General features: G+C 44.2%; 2 protein-coding genes across 2 annotated transcripts; one reads left to right on the top strand and one right to left on the bottom strand.

Annotated features, from left to right (window-relative positions):
- Positions 1–2,186: 2,186 nt before the first annotated feature.
- On the bottom strand, positions 2,187–4,177 carry pkdc (protein kinase-like domain containing). The gene is made up of 2 exons (XM_020497463.2): positions 4,075–4,177; positions 2,187–3,775 (listed from the first exon to the last, which is right to left on the bottom strand). The coding sequence occupies exon 2, from the start codon at positions 3,765–3,767 to the stop codon at positions 2,808–2,810; it is 960 nt and encodes a 319-aa protein (XP_020353052.1). The 5' UTR covers positions 3,768–3,775; positions 4,075–4,177; the 3' UTR covers positions 2,187–2,807.
- Positions 4,178–4,221: 44 nt separating this feature from the next.
- LOC109901989 (calpain-7) lies at positions 4,222–20,514 on the top strand. Its single transcript, XM_031786820.1, has 19 exons — positions 4,222–4,640; positions 4,977–5,085; positions 6,179–6,336; positions 6,706–6,773; positions 8,742–8,969; positions 9,246–9,332; positions 9,508–9,634; positions 9,921–10,100; positions 10,277–10,423; positions 10,636–10,742; positions 11,077–11,197; positions 11,856–12,100; positions 13,556–13,691; positions 13,798–13,873; positions 13,947–14,092; positions 16,051–16,113; positions 16,209–16,339; positions 17,022–17,114; positions 19,279–20,514. The coding sequence occupies exons 1-19, from the start codon at positions 4,539–4,541 to the stop codon at positions 19,421–19,423; spliced, it is 2,469 nt and encodes an 822-aa protein (XP_031642680.1). The 5' UTR covers positions 4,222–4,538; the 3' UTR covers positions 19,424–20,514.
- Positions 20,515–21,159: the final 645 nt, after the last annotated feature.

The following is a 21,159-nucleotide window of genomic DNA, read 5'->3' as shown; positions in this document are numbered from 1 at the left end:
CTCCTCCTCCCACCTGCCTTCCATCTATGAGAACATGTATTTTCATTGTTAGTGGTCACTCAAATATAGATTAACACAGGCTAAGGAGATCTTACGCGTTTTTCTTCTGAGATAGTCAGTTAACATGACCTTAATGAATGCCTTTTGTGCTTGTGATTACATGAATGCTTCAAAGTTCAAAAAGTGACGTTAGCTAATGAACATGTTCTCATAGAATAAAATGTGTAAAATCGAAGCCTGTGTTTACAGTAGACTTTTTCACTGTTAAAAGGGAACACTAAAATAACACATCCTAGATCTGAATGAATGAAATATTCTTATTAAATACTTTTTTTCTTTACATAGTTGAATGTGCTGACAACAAAATCACACAAATGATCAATGGAAATCAAATTTATCAACCCATGGAGGTCTGGATTTGGAGTCACACTCAAAATTAAAGTGGAAAACTACACTACAGGCTGATCCAACTTTGATGTTATGTCCTTAAAACAAGTCAAAATGAGGCTCAGTAGTGTGTGGCCTCCACGTGCCTGTATGACCTCCCTACAACGCCTGGGCATGCTCCTGATGAGGTGGCGGATGGTCTCCTGAGGGATCTCCTCCCAGACCTGGACTAAAGCATCCGCCAACTCCTGGACAGTCTGTGGTGCAACGTGGCGTTGGTGGATGGAGCAAGACATGATGTCCCAGATGTGCTCAATTGGATTCAGGTCTGGGGAACGGGCGGGCCAGTCCATAGCATCAATGTCTTCCTCTTGCAGGATCTGCTGACAAACTCCAGCCACATGAGGTCTAGTATTGTCTTGCATTAGGAGGAACCCAGGGCCAACCGCACCAGCATATGGTCTCATAAGGGGTCTGAGGATCTCATCTCGGTACCTAATGGCAGTCAGGCTACCTCTGGCGAGCACATGGAGGGCTGTGCGGCCCCCCAAAGAAATGCCACCCCACACCATGACTGACCCACCGCCAAACCAGTCATGCTGGAGGATGTTGCAGGCAGCAGAACGTTCTCTACAGCGTCTCCAGACTCTGTCACTTCTGTCACATGTGCTCAGTGTGAACCTGCTTTCATCTGTGAAGAGCACAGGGCGCCAGTGGCGAATTTGCCAATCTTGGTATTCACCGGCAAATGCCAAACGTCCTGCACGGTGTTGGGCTGTAAGCACAACCCCCACCTGTGGAAGTCGGGCCCTCATACCACCCTCATGGAGTCTGTTTCTGACCGTTTGAGCAGACACATGCACATTTGTGGCCTGCTGGAGGTCATTTTGCAGGGCTCTGGCAGTGCTCCTCCTGCTCCTCCTTGCACAAAGGCGGAGGTAGCGGTCCTGCTGCTGGGTTGTTGCCCTCCTACGGCCTCCTCCATGTCTCCTGATGTACTGGCCTGTCTCCTGGTAGCGCCTCCATGCTCTGGACACTACGCTGACAGACACCGCAAACCTTCTTGCCACAGCTTGCATTGATGTGCCATCCTGTTTAAGTGTTCCCTTTATTTTTTTGAGCAGTGTATATCTAATTTCCCCATAGGCTTTGGCCAACGAGCCATGCCGGAGTTAGTGCCTATAAAAAGACGCCATTACTATTATGCTCTATACAACAGCTGATCCAAAGGGTGTGTGGCATATGTCAAAACTCTTCTGCAGTGGGATACATTTGGGAACTCTCTAAAAACACGCCACTTCGATGCAGGTTAGGAGAGCATTTTCACAAATTCTAACCCTTTTCCTAAAATTACTAGGTTAGGAGAATTAGGTTAAGGTTAGGAAAAGGGTTTGGGAAATCACTTTTGGTCATAGCTGTATCGAAGTGGAGTGTTTTTAGGGGATCTCGTGTGCAACAGCTGATTACAATATGTCGCTAACTACAGTTATTTTGGCTGGATCTGACTCCATCTCATCTGCACTGATATGAAAATTCCAAATAGGTGAAAGTACTATTGTGGGTCGCTATCAGGGAGATGCCTTCAATTATCCAGCACCTATTTTACATCCGTGCAGATAAAGGAAAGAGAAATACACTTCACACTTGATGCACTGTGGTACTACATTTTGGTTCTGTTTTCGTTAACTTGTCCCCAAAGAGAAAGCATAGGGAATGTGTTATTCTTTGTGGTAAATAATATGGATACAATGGAAATGGTTAAAAGTTCTCAAATTCTTACAAGCTATGCAGAAGCAAGGTGGGAATTAAAAGTGCTTTATTAAGTTTATCTGCAGATAACAAATTGCAGCTTAGTCACAAAACGTGTGTAGGCAATGCCATACACACTTACATAGAAAAAAAAATAAACGTCCCTTGTCTGTCAAATGTTGAATAAAATTATATTTGAACTGCCGATTGTCCGTAGTGTTGGTCCGTCAACTGGCCATTTCTTGTTGTTGTACATATCCACAGTAAAGTATTATTAAACCAATTAAAGTACATACACGTGATGCATACTAACGGGTGTTTACATGGTTGTGTGCATATGGGTGATAGAAATGTATACTTCAGTACCTGTGCTCTAAATAGTCGGGTAAAAACTTTCAGTGAATATTGTCTCAAATTTCGAGCAGCTGAAGAACCAGCCGCACAGACAACTGCTAAAGTAAGTTTAAATGTAATTTAAAACATTCTAGCTTGTAAGGAAAACTTTTTTCAGGGCATTGTTTGATTGTATACCAATAATTGGGCTCAAAGTCTGCCTAATAAATCAATCTTCTGCTCTCCTCCCAACAACACACAGCAAATCAGTTGTTCTGATCTACATCCCTCAATACAATCAGCAGGTGATTGATGAGCCTAAATGGCAGAGGCTTAAGTCACCGTTTCAGTTTCCTCAGCACCTCCTTAGTCAGCTGCTTAGTGTATCTGTTGATCTTCCGGTGTCCTGGCATCCATCCCAGGAGAAAGCGATGGAAGTCTGTCCAGGCAAAGGCAAACATCTCCCGCCACTCTTTCTCCAGCGCAGCAAAGTCCACCTGCTTGGTCACTGATGCCCTCAGTTCTGTGAAGTAGTAGTCCAGCAGGCCAGGAACCCTCTTTTCAAGCTGTTTCTCCTCTATTTCCTCCAGGAGGTAGACAACATCCTTCATCCCACAGCCTCCGCCCACGTACTGAAAGTCCACTGCCGCCACACCCTGCCCACTCCCAGAGAAGCAGAAGTTTGCTAGTTTGGCATCTCCGTGAACGATTGTCTTGAAGCTGCATTCATTGAGGATCCTGTCAATCTCCCCGGCAGCTGCTTTGAGCTGGGCATCGTCCATGGTATTCAGCTCGTCAGGGCGTGTTTCCAGGTGCCAATAGGTACCTACGGGCCACAGCCCCTCTGGCACCACCCCCAGGAAGAGGCCATGGAAGTGGGCCAGCCAGCTGAGGCAGGCCCTCATCTCTGCATCCCTAACGCTGGTTCTTCTCTGGTCAAAGCCCACCACATCCAGGTCCTCCAGAACGATCAGCTTTTCATCCCCGTATGAACAAGCAGCCAGGCAGGCTGGCATTCGACAGCCATCATTGGTGGAGTAGTTCTGGTACCAGTGCGTCTCCACTTGGTAGGACCTCACCTTGCGCATGTGAGACAGGTCTGTGTTCCAGCCTCCAGGGTGCTCGGCCTCCTTTGGGAACATGACATGTTTGACAACGACAGAGGGGCGGTCACAGCCATCTAAATGGACCCTCACAATCTGGCCATAGCCGCTCCACAGCGTCTGGATTTTGTCACCAACACGCAGAGCCTTTGCACCACACTCCTGCAGAATAAGGTCCTGATATTCTTGTTTCATCCTGAAGTCTTTCACCAGACCGAAAAATAACAGATTAGGTTGTGTCAAAATCTGTCAAAACGACATCTTTTCACAAAAGACTGATAAATTAGGGCATTAAAGTGTTGACTGAAGGAACAACAAAGTAAGCATGCACACAGTTTGATTGAGTAGGAAATGCAAGTCTATGCGTTTCACACACATGGAGGAAATTGAACTTCGACTGAAACTATTTAATTAAGTGTCATATTTCAAATCCACACACCGCCATCTCACGAGGGACACAGTCAAAACATTAGTTAACAACGCCAATGTGCGTAAAACTCACGATGAACATATGTTGCACGTCGAGTTGTACTGTGTTATGTTTCGATCATGAATACTCTTCAATGTGGACTGGAGATTTACATCAATCAATGTCGCAATACTGCCACCAACTGGATTGGAGGGTAAAAGCTCTCGTCATCGTTGGAGCTACCCGGAAGCTAAATCATGGAAATGACTTATGTTGTTGTTATCGAGCAGAAAGTAGCTCGTCTACTTGCTAGCTGTATATCATAATGTTTTACGGATATTGTCATGGCGGTTGTTTCTATTTCATTCATTTGATAATCTTATTTTAAAAACCCAAATTTTGGAACTGTAACTCATTGCTTTGATTTAGCTGTCTGACGTTCTATCAAGTTCGGCTTGCTAGCTAACGTCGCTAGCTAGTTAAAGTTATTTACGAATGACAGGGACAGTCATATTTTCCAGGCTGTATGAAGGCGTATGAAAAAACGTTAGAACAACATGGATTGCACAGCACTGGAGCACGATGCAGTTAAATTTGCTAAAACTGCTGTCATCTGCGACCAGAATGGAAAATACAACGAAGCGGTCTTCTATTATAAGGTAACGTTAAGGACTCTGAAATGGATGTTGTGGAATAATTTGCCGCACTCCACATTGGCTTTTACTTTCACCTGCATCTTATCGTCACCATTGTGGAATAGACGACTTGATCACTGATGCACTTTTAGCCTTTAGAAGTGGCATTCCAGTGTTTACACCTGTGTAACAAACGGTATGTATTCAGCCTTTAAGGGATATCCAGAAACTCAAATAATATAGGGTTAGTTACTATCTTAGAGGTACTTGACCCATGGTTAAGACACGCTTGTATTTTGCTACATAAAAATACATTTGTCATTTTGAAAGCAATAATGTTGGTGTTGTATGTGATATTAGGAGGCGGCACAAGCCCTGATCTACGCCGGCATGGCAGGGTCTAAACTGGAGGGCATCCAGGATAAAGTCAATGAGTACCTGGACCGGGTTCAGGCCCTGCACAATGCTGGTGAGTCCAACTCAACAGTGTCGGGAAAGTGGTGATCCTCAATAACCACTTCTGATCCAACTTCATTCACTCTCATACTCCATCCAGAATGAGTGGACCCATATTCATAAAGCATAGCAGTGAGTAGCCTACAGTGCATTCAGAAAGTATTCAGACCCCTTGTCTTTTCCCACATTTTGTTACGTTATTGTTATTGTTATTTTGTTAGCCTTATTGTAAAATTAATTACATTAAAATTTTCCTCAGCAATCTACACACACTACCCCATAGTGACAAAGCAAAAACAGGTTTTTAGAAATGTTTGCAAATTTATTTGAAAAAACAACAGAAATAGGTAAATAAGCTAAGTATTCAGTCCCTTTGCAATGAGACTTGAAATTGAGCTCAGGTGTATCCTTGAGATGTTTCTACAGCTTGGAGTCCACCTGTGGTAAATTACATTGATTGGACATGATTTGGAAAGGCACCTGTATAAGGTCCCACAGTTGACAGTGCATGTCAGAGCAAAAACCAGACAGGATTGTGTCAAAGCACAGATCTGGGGAAGGGTACTAAAACATTTCTGGAGCATTGAAGGTCCCCAAGAACACAGTGGCCTCCATCATTCTTAAATTGAAGAAGTTTGTAGCCACCAAGACTCTTCCTAGAGCTGGACGCAGGAGTGGCTCGGGGGCAAGTCTCTGAATGTCCTTGAGTGGCCCAGGTGGAGCCATCTCTGGAGAGACCTGAAAATAGCTGTGCAGCGACGCTTCCCATCCAACCTGACAGAGCTTGAGAGGATCTGCAGAGAAGAATGGGAGAAACTCCCCAAATACAGGTGTCTCAAGAAGACCTGAGGCTGTAATCGCTGCCAAAGGTGCTAAGACAATGTACCGAGTAAAGGGTGTGAATACTTATGTAAATGGCCAGCAAACGAAAGGTACCTGAGCTGGCAAGGTGAAACATTGGTCGGTGCCGTTGAACAATGCACTTAACCCTTATTTGCTCCAGGGGCACAGTACTACCATGGCTGTAAAACAACATTTCACTGCACCTATCCAGTGTATTTGAAAATATATATTTTTAGTGTTCCATTGTGTCCTACCCCATGCAGTTCAAGCTCAAAGTAGCGACCCTCTGAAGAGCAAGCAGCAGGTGGATCTGGAGCGGGCCCACTTTCTGGTCACCCAGGCCTTTGAGGAGGATGAGAAGGGCAATGGGGACGAGGCCATCGAGCTCTACACACAGGCCGTGGAACTCTGCATCCAGACGGTAGGGACTGCTCTGGAAAGGCCCAGGCTTCTTTTAGGCCTGCTGTGTGACTACAGGGGCAACTTTCACCACCGATGCTCTTGTATTGAGCAAATCAACAACAACAACAAAATGAGCTGTACTCAGCTATTCAGACCACTGTATCAAACATTATACAGGATGTTAATTACTGGGTCATCACCAGTTCCAATGGAGGTATAGTCAGGAATGAGTATAAGAACAGTTTATTTGTATTAGGCCATGAACCCACCAGTCTTCATTGTATGTACTGACATCCCTCTTGACCTAGACTCTAGGGTACATAATGTGTGGCAGGTGTCAAGTGTAACTCTCCCCTCACTCCTTTTCTCCCACTTTCTTTTCTCACAGTCTCATGATACGACAGACCAGGGGCTGCAGGGCAAACTGAAGCAGCTGGCTCGTCAGGCCCTCGATAGGTAAGGAGGTCACTCTCCCCTCCTCTCTATAGTGTAATATTTCTACATTTCTAGTGTTGTATACAGTGCATTCAGAAAGTATTCAGACCCCTTTACCTTTTTCACATTTTGTTACGTTACAGCCTTATTTTTAAACGGATTAAATAAATACAAATTCTCATCAATCTACACACACTACCCCATAATGACAAAGCCATTTTCCCAAATGTATTATAAATAAAAACCAGCAATATCTTATTTACATAACTATTCAGACCCTTTGCTGTGAGACTTGAAATTGAACTCCGGTGCATCCTTGAGATGTTTCTACAACTTGATTGGAGTCCACCTGTGGTAAATTCAATTGATTGGACATGATTTGGAAAGGCACACACCTGTCTATATAAGGTCCCGCAGTTGCAAGTGCATGTCAGAGCAAAAACTAAGCCACGAGGTCGAAGGAATTCTCCGTAGAGCTCCGAGACAGGATTGTGTCGAGGCACAGATCTGGGGAAGAGTAACAAAAAAATTCTGCAGCGTTAAAGGTCCCCAAGAACACATTGGCCTCCATCATTCTTAAATGGAAGATGTTTGGAACCCCCAAGACTCTTCCTAGAGCTCGCCGCCTGGCCAAACTGAGAAATTGGGGGAGAAGGGCCTTGGTCAGGGAGGTGAACGAGAACCCGATGGTCACTCTGACAGATGGGAGAACCTTCCACAAGAACATCCATCTCTGTAGCACTCCACCAACCATGCCTTTATGGTAGAATGGCCAGACGGAAGCCACTACTCAGTAAATGGCACATGACAGCCAGCTTGGAATTTGCTAAAAGGCACCTACGGGGAAGCATGGTGGTGGTAGCATCATGCCGTGGGGATGTTTTTCAGTGGCAGGGACTGGGAGACAAGTCAGGATTGAGGGAAAGATTAACAGATCAAAGTACAGAGAGATCCTTGATGAAAACCTGCTCCAGAGCGCTCATGACTTCAGACTGGGGCAACGGTTCACCTTCCAACAAGACAACGACCCTAAGCACACAGCCAAGACAACACAGGAGTGGCATCGGGACAAATCTTTGAATGTCCTTGACTGGCCCAGCCAGAGCCTGGACTTGAACCTTGATCGAACATCTCTGGAGAGACCTGAACATAGCTGTGCAGGGACACCCCCCATCCAACCTGACAGAGCTTGAGAGGATCTGCAGAGAAGAATGGGAGAAACTCCCCAAATACAGATGTGCCATGCTTGTAGCGCCATACCCAAGAAGACTCGATGCTGTGATCGCTGCCAAAGGTGCTTTAACAAAGTACTGAGTAAAGGGTCTGAATATTTATCTAAATGTGATATTTCAGTTTCTTCTTTTTTTGTGCAAAATTTCTGAACCTGTTTTTGCTTTGTCATTATGGGGTATTGTGAGTAGATAAGGATTTATTTATTTTTTAATTCTGAGATTAAGGCTGTAACTTAACAAAATCTGGAAAAAGTCAAGGGGTCTGTATACTTTCCGAATGCACTGTTGATCAAGGAACACCAACCCGACCGACCAACCAACCAACCCCTGTTACGGTTCTCTTTCGTCGAAGGAGAGGCGGACCAAAATGCGGCGTGATGATGATTCATGTTTGTTTAGTGAAGAAAAAACTATGCATGAATAAACTAACGAAAACAATAAACGTGAGAACTCAAAACAGCCCTATCTGGTACAAAGACAGGAACAATCACCCACGAAATACTCAAAGAATATGGCTGCCTAAATATGGTTCCCAATCAGAGACAACGAAAAACACCTGCCTCTGATTGAGAACCACTCCAGACAGCCATAGACTATGCTAGATACCCCCACTAAGCCACACACCGAATACCAACAAAAAAAAACAAGACAAAACACACCACAATAAACCCATGTCACACCCCGGCCTGACCAAATAAATAAAGACAAACACAATATACTTCGACCAGGTCATGACAACCCCTTTGTTTCTCTCCAGGGCGGAGGGGCTGAAGGAGTCCAAGTCCGCCAGTCCCTTAGCCCAGTCGCCACAGGACAGGCCGGGGCCCTCAGGGGCCAAACCCAGTGGGGGGCCTTTTCCCGTCAGACAGTTCTTCCCCCTGGGGCCTGACTTCTCTCTCCAGGACCGCCCCCAGCCAGTCAGGCCTGTCCAGTCCAGCGAGCCTCAGGGTCAGCGCTACACCTCAGAAGAGATCGAGGTGCTCAGGTGAGCAGACTGGGATATATCTGGACTCATAGAATCATAGAACATGGTCAACACATTGAGTTTAGGCTCCCAAGAAGCAATGATCTGTGGTTCCATAATAATCCCCATTTCTCTGGTAGCATAATGCCAGTGTGTGACTTGTTTTTCTAAAGGTTAGGCAGTAACACACCTTTGTTTGGTAAAGATTCAGGTTTGACTCGCATCTACATTTTCATCTGCTGGGTAAGGTACACACGTTACATTTCTCCTGATTCTCCGCTCCACTTTTCTACATAGGAGCACGTCCAAGATCAACAGCATACCCTTCGTCCCCTTCATGAGTGTGGACCTGAAGGAGAGATTTGCCTTTCCTGTTCCATTCTCGTAAGTCAGGATATTCTTGTTCCTTAGTAAGTGGGTGTTCGGATTGTAGAATACACACGTAATACATTTCTACCAGCAACCAGAAAGCAGATACTATCTGGAGTGCCACTTGATTGCATTAATTTTTAATTTGTGATAAACATCAGACTTTTTATTCTCTGTGGATGCTTACCAGGGACAAACTAGGCAAGCTGGCCCTGTCTCCCAAGCAGAAAACCATCTTCTCCCGCTGGGTTCGCCCTGACGAGATCTGCAATAATCCCACCATGATCTTATCTGTATCCAGCTTCAGCATCAAACAGGTCCGGCCACACACACAGCCGTCAATATTCGCTATCAATAATCAAGACCAAAATGTTCCCAAATGTACCCTGTAAAATACAGAATTATTTAAGGTGTATTAAAATTGACTCATCATCAGATGGTGCCACTTGTACGTATGATTTGACCTACCTACTTTATGGACAATCTGCTCTAAACTGAATACCTCTCAATGTGACGGATAAAACTGACAGATATACCTCCCATCCTGGTGGTCAGAAGTCAGTCTCATACTCTTATTGTTGATCACCTACTCTCTCCCGTTAGACGGTGGTGTCTGACTGCTCGTTCGTGGCGTCGTTAGCCATCAGCGCTGCCTATGAGCGACGCTACAACAAGAAGCTCATCACCAGCATCATCTACCCCCAGAACCGGCGCGGGGAGCCAGAGTATAACCCCTGTGGGAAGTACATGGTGAAGCTTCACATCAACGGTGTGCCCAGGAAGGTAACACACTGCAAAACCTGGGAACTGGGTCCACTGGTGCTCAATGTCATTGTGAGATAAGCTAGCAAACCTTACTCTCTAAATGACTAGACTGTCACTGTAAAGCTGCCATGTCGCTGACAGTGTCTACCAATGGGTTGTATCGTTGTAAGTGTTCCCCTTCCTGTTCCCTGCAGGTCATTATAGACGACTTCCTGCCATGTGGTCAGAATGGAGAGCTGCTGTGTTCCTACTCCAGCAACAGGAACGAGCTGTGGGTCTCCCTCATAGAGAAGGCCTACATGAAGGTCATGGGAGGTTACGACTTCCCCGGCTCCAACTCGGTGAGGGAGTTCCCCTGTGAAAGTACTAGTACTGTACTTTGCTCTGTCCAATAGCAAATGTTTCAGAGCTAACGAGTTCCCTCATTCACACCGTGTGCTAAATTCCATATTTCATCCACCGTACGTGATTGGACAGTTGGTTCTGTTCCCCACCTTGTTATTGCTGTTCTCTAAAGTGTGATCTCTATTCTTTCTGTCTTATTGTATTGTAGAACATCGATCTGCACGCACTCACTGGCTGGATCCCAGAGCGTATCGCCATGCATTCAGACAATCAGTCATTCATCAAGGACGACACCTTCCGCATGCTCTACCAGAGGTGAGACACGCAGACACAAACACACACTCATTAATTCACCCATGCACACACTTAAGGGCCTACATAGTCCATCTGCTCTGTAGAATTCACACTAAGAGCTATAGAACTAAGAGTCTTACACAGTTTAAATAATTTATTTGAATCCACAAATCATATTACATTTGCAAAAAGATACATACACACACACACACCGAGTAATGCCACTATTCCATCCTCCTTTTTCATGATTACCTTTGCTGTCAGATGGTAATAGACATGGTTATCAATACCACAAAGTTTTGTCTCCTAGCAAAGATAGCTGACCTACTACTCTCACATCCCCCTCTGATGACAGGTTTCACCGGGGCGACGTCCTAATCACCACGGCAACAGGGGTGATGACAGAGGAGGAAGGCGAGAGGTGGGGCCTTGTGCCAACGCATGCCTATGCTGTTCTAGATATCCGGGAGCACAAAGTAAGTGTTAGCATAACCACTCATGGTTGTTTCAGTAGCTTGTCAGCATAACCATTCACGGTTGTTTCAGTAGCTTGGTTAGCATAACCACTCAGTTGTTACAGTAGCTTGGTTAGCATAACCACTCATTTGTTACAGTAGCGTGGTTAGCATAACTACTCATAGTATAGCATGCTGTGTTTTATTTGTATCTGGTCAATTCCATTTATGTCTTTGGTATTTTATTAGGATCCCCATTAGCTGTTGCAAAAGCAGCAGCTACTCTTCCTGGGTTCCACACAAAACATGAAACAACATAATACAGAACATTAATAGACAAGATCAGCTCAAGGACAGAACTACATATATTTTTTTAAAGGCACACGTAGCCTACATATCAATACATACACACAAACTATCTAGGTCAAATAGGGGAGAGGCATTGTGCCGTGAGAGACTGGCATGCATAGTATTTATATCAGCCCTCTGAATATAAGGAAGAGCTAGACTGCTCTGTTCTGGGCCAGCTACAGTTTAACTCGGTCTTTCCTTGCATCACTCGACCACACGACTGGACAATAATCAAGATAAGACAAAACTATAACTTTGTAACTTTGCGCATCGTTAATGGTGTTCTGCCTGCATGCTAAGCTTCTGTGCCATTTGATCTGGCTCTCAGGGGAAGCGGTTCCTACAGCTGAAGAACCCGTGGAGCCACCTGAGGTGGAAAGGCCGCTTCAGTGAACGGGATGAGAAAAATTGGACCCCAGAACTTCTCAAATACCTCAACTTTGACCCCAAGACCGCACAGAAGTTTGATAACGGCGTGTTCTGGATCACGTTTGAGGACCTGTGCCAGTACTATGATGTCATCTACCTGAGCTGGAGCCCCGCCTTGTTTAGAGAGTCTTCTTGTATCCACAGGTCAGTCAACAGCCCTCTTATATCTCCCACAAGGGTCTGCTATACCTATAATCAAGTATGATACAGTGCGTTCGGAAAGTATTCAACTTAACTTTTTCCACATTTTGTTACGTTTGTTACGTGATTAAATAATTTTTTCCCCCTCATCAATCTACACACAATACCCCATAAAGACAAAGCATAAACAGGTTTTTAGAATTTTTTGCAAATTGAATACAAATAAAAACCAGAAATCACATTTGCATTAAGTAATTCAGACCCTTTACTCAGTACTTTGTTAAAGCACCTTTGGCAGCAATCACAGCCTCGAGTCTTCTTGGGTTTGACGCTACAAGGTTGGCACACCTGTATTTGGGGAGTTTCTCCCATTCTTCTCTGCAGATCCTCTCAAGCTCCGTCAGGTTGGATGGGGAGTGTTGCTGCACAGCTATTTTCAGGTCTCTTCAGAGATGTTCGATCAGGTTCGGGCTCTGGCTGGGCCACTCAAGGACATTCATAGACCAGTCCCGAAGCCACCATGCTTCACCGTAAGGATGGTGTCAGGTTTCCTCTAGGCGTGACGCTTGGCATTCAGGCCAAAGAGTTCAGTCTTGGTTTCATCAGACCAGAGAATCTTGTTTCTCATGGTCTGAGAATACTTTAGGTGCCTTTTGGCAAACTCCAAGCGGGATGTCAATGCCTGTTACTGAGAAGTGGCTTCCGTCTGGCCACTGTACCATAAAGGCCTGATTGGTGGAGTGCTGCAGAAATGGTTGTCCTTCTGGAAGGTTCTCCCATCTCCACAGAAGGAACTCTGGAGCTTCTTGGTCACCTCCCTGACCAAGGCCCTTCTCCCCCGATTGCTCCGTTTGATCAGGCGGCGGGTCCATCATTTTAGAGTGATGGAGACCACTGTGTTCTTGGGGAACTTCAATGCAGCAGAATATTTTTGCTAGCCTTCCCCAGATCTGTGCCTCAACACAATCCTGTCTCGGAGCTCTACGGACAATTCCTTTGACCTCATTGCTTGGTTTTTGTTCTGACATGCACTGTCAACTGTGGGACCTTATATTAGAAGGTTGTGGGCCTTTCCAAATCATGTCCTATCAATTGAATTTACCACAGGTGGACTCCAGTCTAGTTGTAGAAACATCTCAAGGATGATCAATGGAAACAGGATATACCAGAGCTCAATTTCGAGTCTCACAGCAAAGGGTCTAAACCCTTATGTAAATAAGGTATTTCTTTTTTTTTTGCCAAGCGTTCCAAAAACCTGTTTTTGCTTTGTCATTATGGGCTATTGAGTGTAGATTAAGGATTTTTATTTATTTATTACATTTTAGAATAATAATAACGTAACAAAATGTGAAAAAAGTCAAGGGGTCTGAATTCTTTCCAATTGCACTGTGTGTGTATAAAAAATACACATGTGTTTTGATATGTGAAGTATATTTCTGGTTGTGTGTGTCCCTGCAGTAGCTGGGATGGGAAGCAGGGCCCTGTGAAGGATGCCTACAGCCTGGCCAACAACCCTCAGTACCGGCTGGAGGTGACCTGTCCTGCAGGGGGCACTGCTGTCTGGGTGCTGCTGACCAGACACATCACTGACAAGGTGCACACCGTCTGTCTGGCTGTTCACCACCACACAGTATCAGACAATGTCTCATTTTGTCCCATAGAAACAATAATCGCTCTGTTTTTGTCCTTTTGATGTTCAGGACGACTTTGCACAAAACAAGGAGTTCATCACCTTGGTGGTTTACAAGACAGAGGGAAAGAAAGTTTACTACCCTGGTGAGTTTCTCATGGAAGTGTGTGTATCTATGTGTGTGTGTTTCCTCTGACTGTCTCATATGTTCCTCCTCAGCGGACCCTCCCCCCTACATAGATGGGATCAGGATCAACAGCCCCCACTACCTGACCAAGATGAGACTAACCAGCGCTGGAACACACACATTCACACTGGTGGTGTCACAGTACGAGAAGCAGAACACCATCAACTACACCCTGAGGGTGAGACACACACACATATATTGTGTCAGATACATCTCCTGAGTGTCAGATCTGTCGCTGTCAGGTAAACACTGCGATCCTGTTGTACTGCGGTGCAGAAGTGACCATATAGCATGCCTCAAGCATCTCACAATAGAGCGTGAGAAAAGAGAGTGGGATGGTGGGGGTGAAGAACAAGAGGGAGTGGGGGAAGATGGAGTGAGGGCACATGAGATGAAGGATAGAGGAGAAGAGAGAGAAGAGTCTTGTTCCACTTAATGAGTGTCAAGTGTACATACACTACAGTTCAAAAGGCCAGCATCCCGGAGTCGTCTCCTCACTGTTGACATTGAGACTGGTGTTTTGCGGGTATTATTTAATGAAGCTGCCAGTTGAGGACTTGTGAGGCGTCTGTTTCCCAAGCTAGACACTCTAATTTACTTGTCCTCTTGCTCAGTTGTGCACCGGGGCCTCCCACTCCTCTTTCTATTCTGGTTAGTGCCAGTTTGTGCTGTTCTGTGAAGAGAGTAGTACACAGCGTTGTACAAGTGTCGTAGTAGAGTCAGAATTAGTTGGGTAACATTGATAAATAAGATGTTTTATTTACATAATAATGTGAGACATTTGTCATTAGAATGTCTTCTTTTGGATAATAATGTTGGCAGTTGCATTTTCCTCATTCTTCTCCAGGGAAAAGTCACTTGGGGCCCAGAGAGGGGAGAGGTCAGGCTTGTCTTTTATCTGTCTGGTAATATGCAGAATATCAGAAAGGGAGAAGTCAGAATTGAACAGTGTCTTCCAATGTATCAGTTAAACCATGTGAAGGGCTCCACAATGTCTGTGTGCCAGTCACTCCCCTCTGTGAGTTTATCCAGGAGGGCGTGTATTTGAGATGGGGGTATCTAGAATTGACAATTGATTCATGCCATTGGATGAGGTAATGTTTTGGTACTTAGAAGTACCAGGTACAAGATTACAATCTGAACAATAATGTATAGCTAATGCTATCTGGCTATGGGATACTCCTATTTCATTGATAATTGATAATGGGCCTATGTAGATATTCCATAAAAAATCTGCCGTTTCCAGCTACAATAATCATTTACAACATTAACAGTGTCTACACTGTATTTCTGATCAATTTGATGTTATTTTAATGGACAATTCTTTTTTTGCTTTTCTTTCAAAAACAAGGACATTTCTAAGTGACCCCAAACTTCTGAACGGTAGTGTACATATACTGTACACACAAGGAATATTAAACTAGATCTGAGTTGTTTCAGAATGTAGAATTATACATGAAGCAGCCTGCTTTGTCCTGCAGTCTGAGTGTGTGTTCATATCCATGCAGATTGAGTCTTAAATGAGGTGTGCTAATTATTTCATTAGAAACCGTTCTGTATCAGAACCCACTTGCAGAACTGGGAAATCAGTTGAAAGAGAGCTTGTGAGTTTTCTGCAATGAATTGCTGTGTGTGAAAGAGAGATGGCGAGAGTGAGATTTCGTTGGTTTGTATATGAATGAGTAAAAGGCTTTGTGTGTGAGTATGTGACCCAAACCTTTTTTTGCTCATTTATATTTCATAAACTCCCCTTACCAACTGAGCTGAAGTCTTTGAGGAGCTGTTATCTGAAGTCTCACAAAAACAACATGTTTGGCCTCCGTAGAAGAGAAGAAACCCTGAGAGTTGTTGCATGTGTGTCTTTCTGAGAATGAAAGAGAAAAGCCAATCGCCAGAGGAATATCTCTAGCCTTGACTTAGCAAGCAGCAAACTGGCTGTGAATCAATTACTGCGCACTCACTCCCTTAAAAATCATCTGGAGAATTCTGGAGAGTTCTCGTGAACATGATTTCTTCCGTCTGAATAAGAGCTGGCCAGTATTCTTCCTGGAGTTTCTTCCTGATGTTTCTATGTTGTGCTGATCACATCCCTGCTCATTCAGTTCCAACAGAGTAATAGACGTTTCCCTCCAACAGGTCTACTCTGGATGCAAGTTCTCCTTCTCCAAGATCCCAACGCCGTTCACTCATACCAAACGGGTAACATTTACTTCCTCTTTGTTCACATTCTCTATTGGCATGATAACAAAATCACCATCTTACATTGTGAAAGCCCCCTCTCTCTCCCTGTGCAGATCAATGGCCAGTGGAAGGGGCCGAGTGCGGGGGGCTGTGGGAACTACAAGGACTCGTACAAGCACAACCCAATCTACCAGTTTAACCTGGAGCGCCCAGGACCCATGTTCATAGAGCTACGAGGCTCCAGGTAAGACTCACTGAGGCCTGCAGGGGCCCTCCACATCACTGGGGGCACAACACCCAGTGGGGACACTTTACGGCCCAATCACAATTGATGGATATAAAATGGGTTCCATTGAAATGAATGTCTTCTTGTAACACAGCACTTTTAATACTTGAGTGTTCATCCTGTCTGTCAAACCTTCTCTAATCCGAGGTGACTACAGAATGACTGCAAAATGACTACAATGCAAAATTTAAATAATATGCATGGTCTGCATTGTGTCTGACAGTCTGACTCCAATGAGACTTTGTCATGACACGTCCAGAAAATTTGAGCCGTCACAGAATACGATTGCCAGGTGTAAATGTGACCAGACAGAGTAACAGTCAGTTTCCAGTGTTAATACACTCCCTTACGTCATCCTGTAGGGGTCATCTTTAATAGTTCATCTGGTGCTCCTAATTAAAATGAGATGACTCGCTCTCTCCCTCCAGTCTGCAGTCATTAGCACTGCTAACTAAATACTCTCTCTCTTTCTCTTCTCTCTCTCTCTTTTAATGCGTTGGTGCTGTATTGTACTGGCCTACCAATAATCTGACGTGCTGCGTAGTTGTTATGTGGTTCTGCCTCTCTCCCTCCGTAGGCAGTGCAGCACAGGTTCTGGTTGCTTGTGTTATTGTTATCATGTCTCGGTCTCACCCTCTAGGCAGTACAGTGTGGGCTTTGAGATGGTGACCGTGTCCACTGTAGTAGAGCCAGGACCTGCAGGCCACCCGAAGAAGAACAGTGGAGACTACAGGTACTCACACAGGATTCACAGGAGTTAAATGCAACATAGGAGATAGACAAACACACTATCAGTTCATAGAGGTGTTCAGGGACAGTACATAGTGTTGAGTTCCAGATGAGTTCAGAATCAATCCTAATATTAACCCTTTACACTCGTGGGAATTGGCCTATATAGATAAGGCTAAATTGAAATATTTATTACAGAAGAGATATGGAAAGCATATGCATAGCAATGGTAGCAATTAAAAGGGAACAGTTTGGAGATTATGGGGAAATTATTGGACTAAAGGTGAGGATCTAACAGTTCACCTGACACGACTGAATTCAAACATTATACTGTTGATTTGATGTGCATTTTACATTTACTGTAATTTTACTGCATTTGTTGATAATGAAATCTGAAAATACTCATTCATTAACATAACAATATTAATGGATTTGGGGTAGGTCCAACACAAGACAGAAAAATGAAGGGTTTGAGTGAGAGGTCAAACTGGTGTCTCCAAGTGTCTACGCACCTCTCCTAAGTAACTTCAATACACTTTTATGACTAAAAGACGAGTCTTCAACTACAAGGTGCTTTTTTTTGAGCTCTCCAAGCTGTGCCGAGCAAGCGCACTGGTAGGTGTTTTGTTTGGAACACAGCCCTGCATCGCCGCCATCACAAAATAACTGTTGTTTACGCAATCCAAAAACGATCCATTATAAATCCTAATCTGGGTCAGGTGGGCATTATTAAATGATAAAATATGATTTTTACAATAGGCTTTCACAAGCCAATTCAGCCTGGGTCTGCAGCCCGCCCCAAAAAATCCCAATACAACAAACAGGCTCATTCTGTTCAGGACCTCCCAAGGTGTAACGCCATGTGATCTTGTACATTAAACATATTGATCATAAACGTTGACACTGTATATTACATGTGTTTTGTATGGTAATGAGAAGTGCACATTTGGGCTCACAGGTGTTTGGCTTGTATGACATCAGCGGTATTTATTATAATCCTCAACATTTCATCTTTCAAAATACATCAAGTCCTCTTAATTTACAGCATTTTCCTCACTCCGACAACAAAATGTTTTGCCCAATTAGCGGATAGAATGGGGGCAAATATCTTGTTGCGCGCGGGGGCTCAAGTTCCAAACGGCTCAGTCAAAACCCATACAGAGCTGTGAAGCGGAGACCCTGAGCTCTGACCTCATGTATAGCATGTTACTGTACAGCTACTGCGTTCCAATGTAGGCGCTTATCAGTGTCCAAATCGGCCATTTCCAACCCGGGTATGAGTGTCATTTTCCTACTGTGAAACTCTGAGCTTGTTTAACTCCAATGTTGGTAAACATAAATGTAAACAAACACTATATAGCCTCAACATGGTTGAAACGATCATTTTGATATCTATGGTCAGTCCTTGCATTCATGGCTCAACTGACTAGGTATCCCCTTTCCGTCTATGAATTTGAAAGTGGTTACATTTCTCCAGGCCCGTCCCTCAGCTTTTTACTTAAACAGGCGGGGTGACCACTTGAATGCATCCATCATAAAATGTTATGCACAGGTTAAAGTTCAGTGTTGGAACATATATTGGGGACACATGATTCTCCAAAGCCGATGACCTGATGACACGCTGCCTAAATGTGGTGGCTACAGTCACAACACTGAGGGAACATTCTATACATTCCCCACAGGTCACATCTGAGAACCTCGTATCTGACCTCTGGGATGTCTATGCTGATTGAGTTAGCCTGGTTCAGAGATTGAGGGTGTACTGAAATTAGCCTTACTGCACGTTTGCGTAAAGGAATGCCTTTTGAGTTAGATCTTATGACAACAGCTGTGTGCGTCTGAAATTCTTTTTCAGGAATAATTGTAAGTAAAGATATTCATAACATTTCCCTCACATTTAGACCATGATTTTAGATTATCCTGTGGATGAGGTTAAAGCAGGTTAAATTTGTATTTAATATCAGATAATCTCTATAAATGATTCAGATAATCTCCTCTGCTATTGAACACATTGCATGCATTTTTAGTGGGTTATGAAACAGAAAATGTCCAGAAATGGTGGTGGACTGCATTGTAACATGTTATGAAGGAATGGAGATTAGAAAGGGTGCTATTTGAGACTATTGAGACACAGCCATAGTGACCCCCCCCCCCCCCCCTCTCTGTAGGTGTGGTTTCTGCTACATGGAGGCAGACCATGTCCCTGCTGGCATCTACAATGTCATCCCCACCACCTTCCTGCCCAAACAGGAAGGACCCTTCTTCCTGGACTTCAGCAGCGCAACGCCCCTAAAGGTCTCCCAGCTCCAGTAAGGAGAGGGGGGACGATTCAGGGGTGACACCAGGAATAACTTGCTCACAACATGGACACACTCACTGTTCCCTAGACTCTGGGTGGAACTTGTTACGACTGCAGGAGGACCCAAAAGAGACTGATTACTTTATTGATTATTATCACGGGTATTTGGAAAGGGACATGTTTTTGGTATGGAACATAGCCCTCTATGTGCTGAGGTGTGCAAGAACATGTACCAAAAAATGTTAACTGACTGAGTAGTAACTATCAGAGCTAATGTTGAAGGTGCTTTCTTCCTCCTTTGCCATAATGACAGATACAGTAAATGATGTCACAACAACTATGGCCCTTATGATTTTCAATGTTCAATTACTTGCCACTTGTTGACCGCCAGTCTAGGTACTCAAGAGGCAGTGCTGGTATTTACCAAGAACGAAGGGTGGCGTTCTCAACTGCAACTGTCTTTCTCAGGAGACCGCACCACGACAGGGATTTCTCTGTTGCACAGGAATGAAGACTAATCTCTGGCATTTATAAGGATGTGTGACAGGCATGCAGGACCTGTGTCTGTGTGTGGTTGCAAAATTCTAGGAGCCTTCAATAAATTCCCTGGTTTTCCAGATTCCTGGAATCCTCCGACCAGGATTTAGGGAAAACCAAGGAATTTATTTAAGTTCCTGGAATTTTGCAACTGTGTGTGTGTGGGTGCTCACGTGGAAAACAACATTTGAAACGTATCTGCAATCTTCAGTCTCTTGTTTACGCTTCAGCAAGGACTTGACCCCTTCACAGCGGTTTCTCCTTCTCTGTTAACAGTTTGTCAATGCTATACAGTCTTGTGGACAAGACCCACTCCTCAAACATATTTTTACTAAGGAAAGTGTGGACTTACTGAAGGAGCCCGTACCATGTAGACTTATTTTGCATTAGCAAAATGGCTGCTCTGTCGTTTCATTCTTCTTTACATAGAATTACATTTATGTTTTCTTCCCCTTCCAGTGACTGTTAAAGGGCAACTATTGCTGCTGTTTCCACTTATGTAAAATGCAATAGTCTGGTTTGATTTTGCTCAACTTGCACTAAATGTGGAATGATGTATTCAAACATAGCATTGATGGAAATCAGAAAATGTTTTGTCTGTGTTGGTGAAGATCTGGCCTGCCTCCTGTCTGAGAGCATTTGAAAACAGAGCGTGTTGCATTTGCAGTAGCTGGTCACATCCTCTGAGAAGAATCACAGGGCAGAGAGACAAACTACCAGGCCTGAGGGAGGGATCTGGAGAGGTAGAGGAGAAACAGAAGTGCAGTAAAGAGAGGGAGAGAACAAAACAATTGTTTAGGTGAAAGGCAGGAATTTAACCCCAGAGGCAGATTTGACAACTGACAAATACTGCTAAGTCAAGTGTCTGACAAACAAGAGGAAAGCAAATATGACCGGAAATCTAAAAACCAGTTCAACTTTTGTTATTGTGAACAAGATCCTATAATGTAGTTATGTGCTGCCTTGCCACCAAAGATCTTCACTTGGCTTAGCCGTGGCTAATGTCAAACCTGCTAACATTCTGAATCCTGTCGCCCTACAATCTGCAGCACATGGCTTATACGTCAATGGGGAATCCCAGCACAGATGAGTGGTACTTTTCTAATGTGGTTAAGCATGTTAAGGTTTGCCAATGAGGAGCCAGGGGTGATGTAAACAACCTGCAAGAAAGCAATGATCTGATTGTTTTTGTTGTTGTTGCAATAGACTTATC

This window comes from Oncorhynchus kisutch, linkage group LG13 (genome assembly GCF_002021735.2).
Source record: "Oncorhynchus kisutch isolate 150728-3 linkage group LG13, Okis_V2, whole genome shotgun sequence".
Taxonomy (NCBI): domain Eukaryota; kingdom Metazoa; phylum Chordata; class Actinopteri; order Salmoniformes; family Salmonidae; genus Oncorhynchus; species Oncorhynchus kisutch.
The sequence above is the reverse complement of the archived record's forward strand: the minus strand, read 5'-3'. Positions and strand labels throughout refer to the sequence as shown.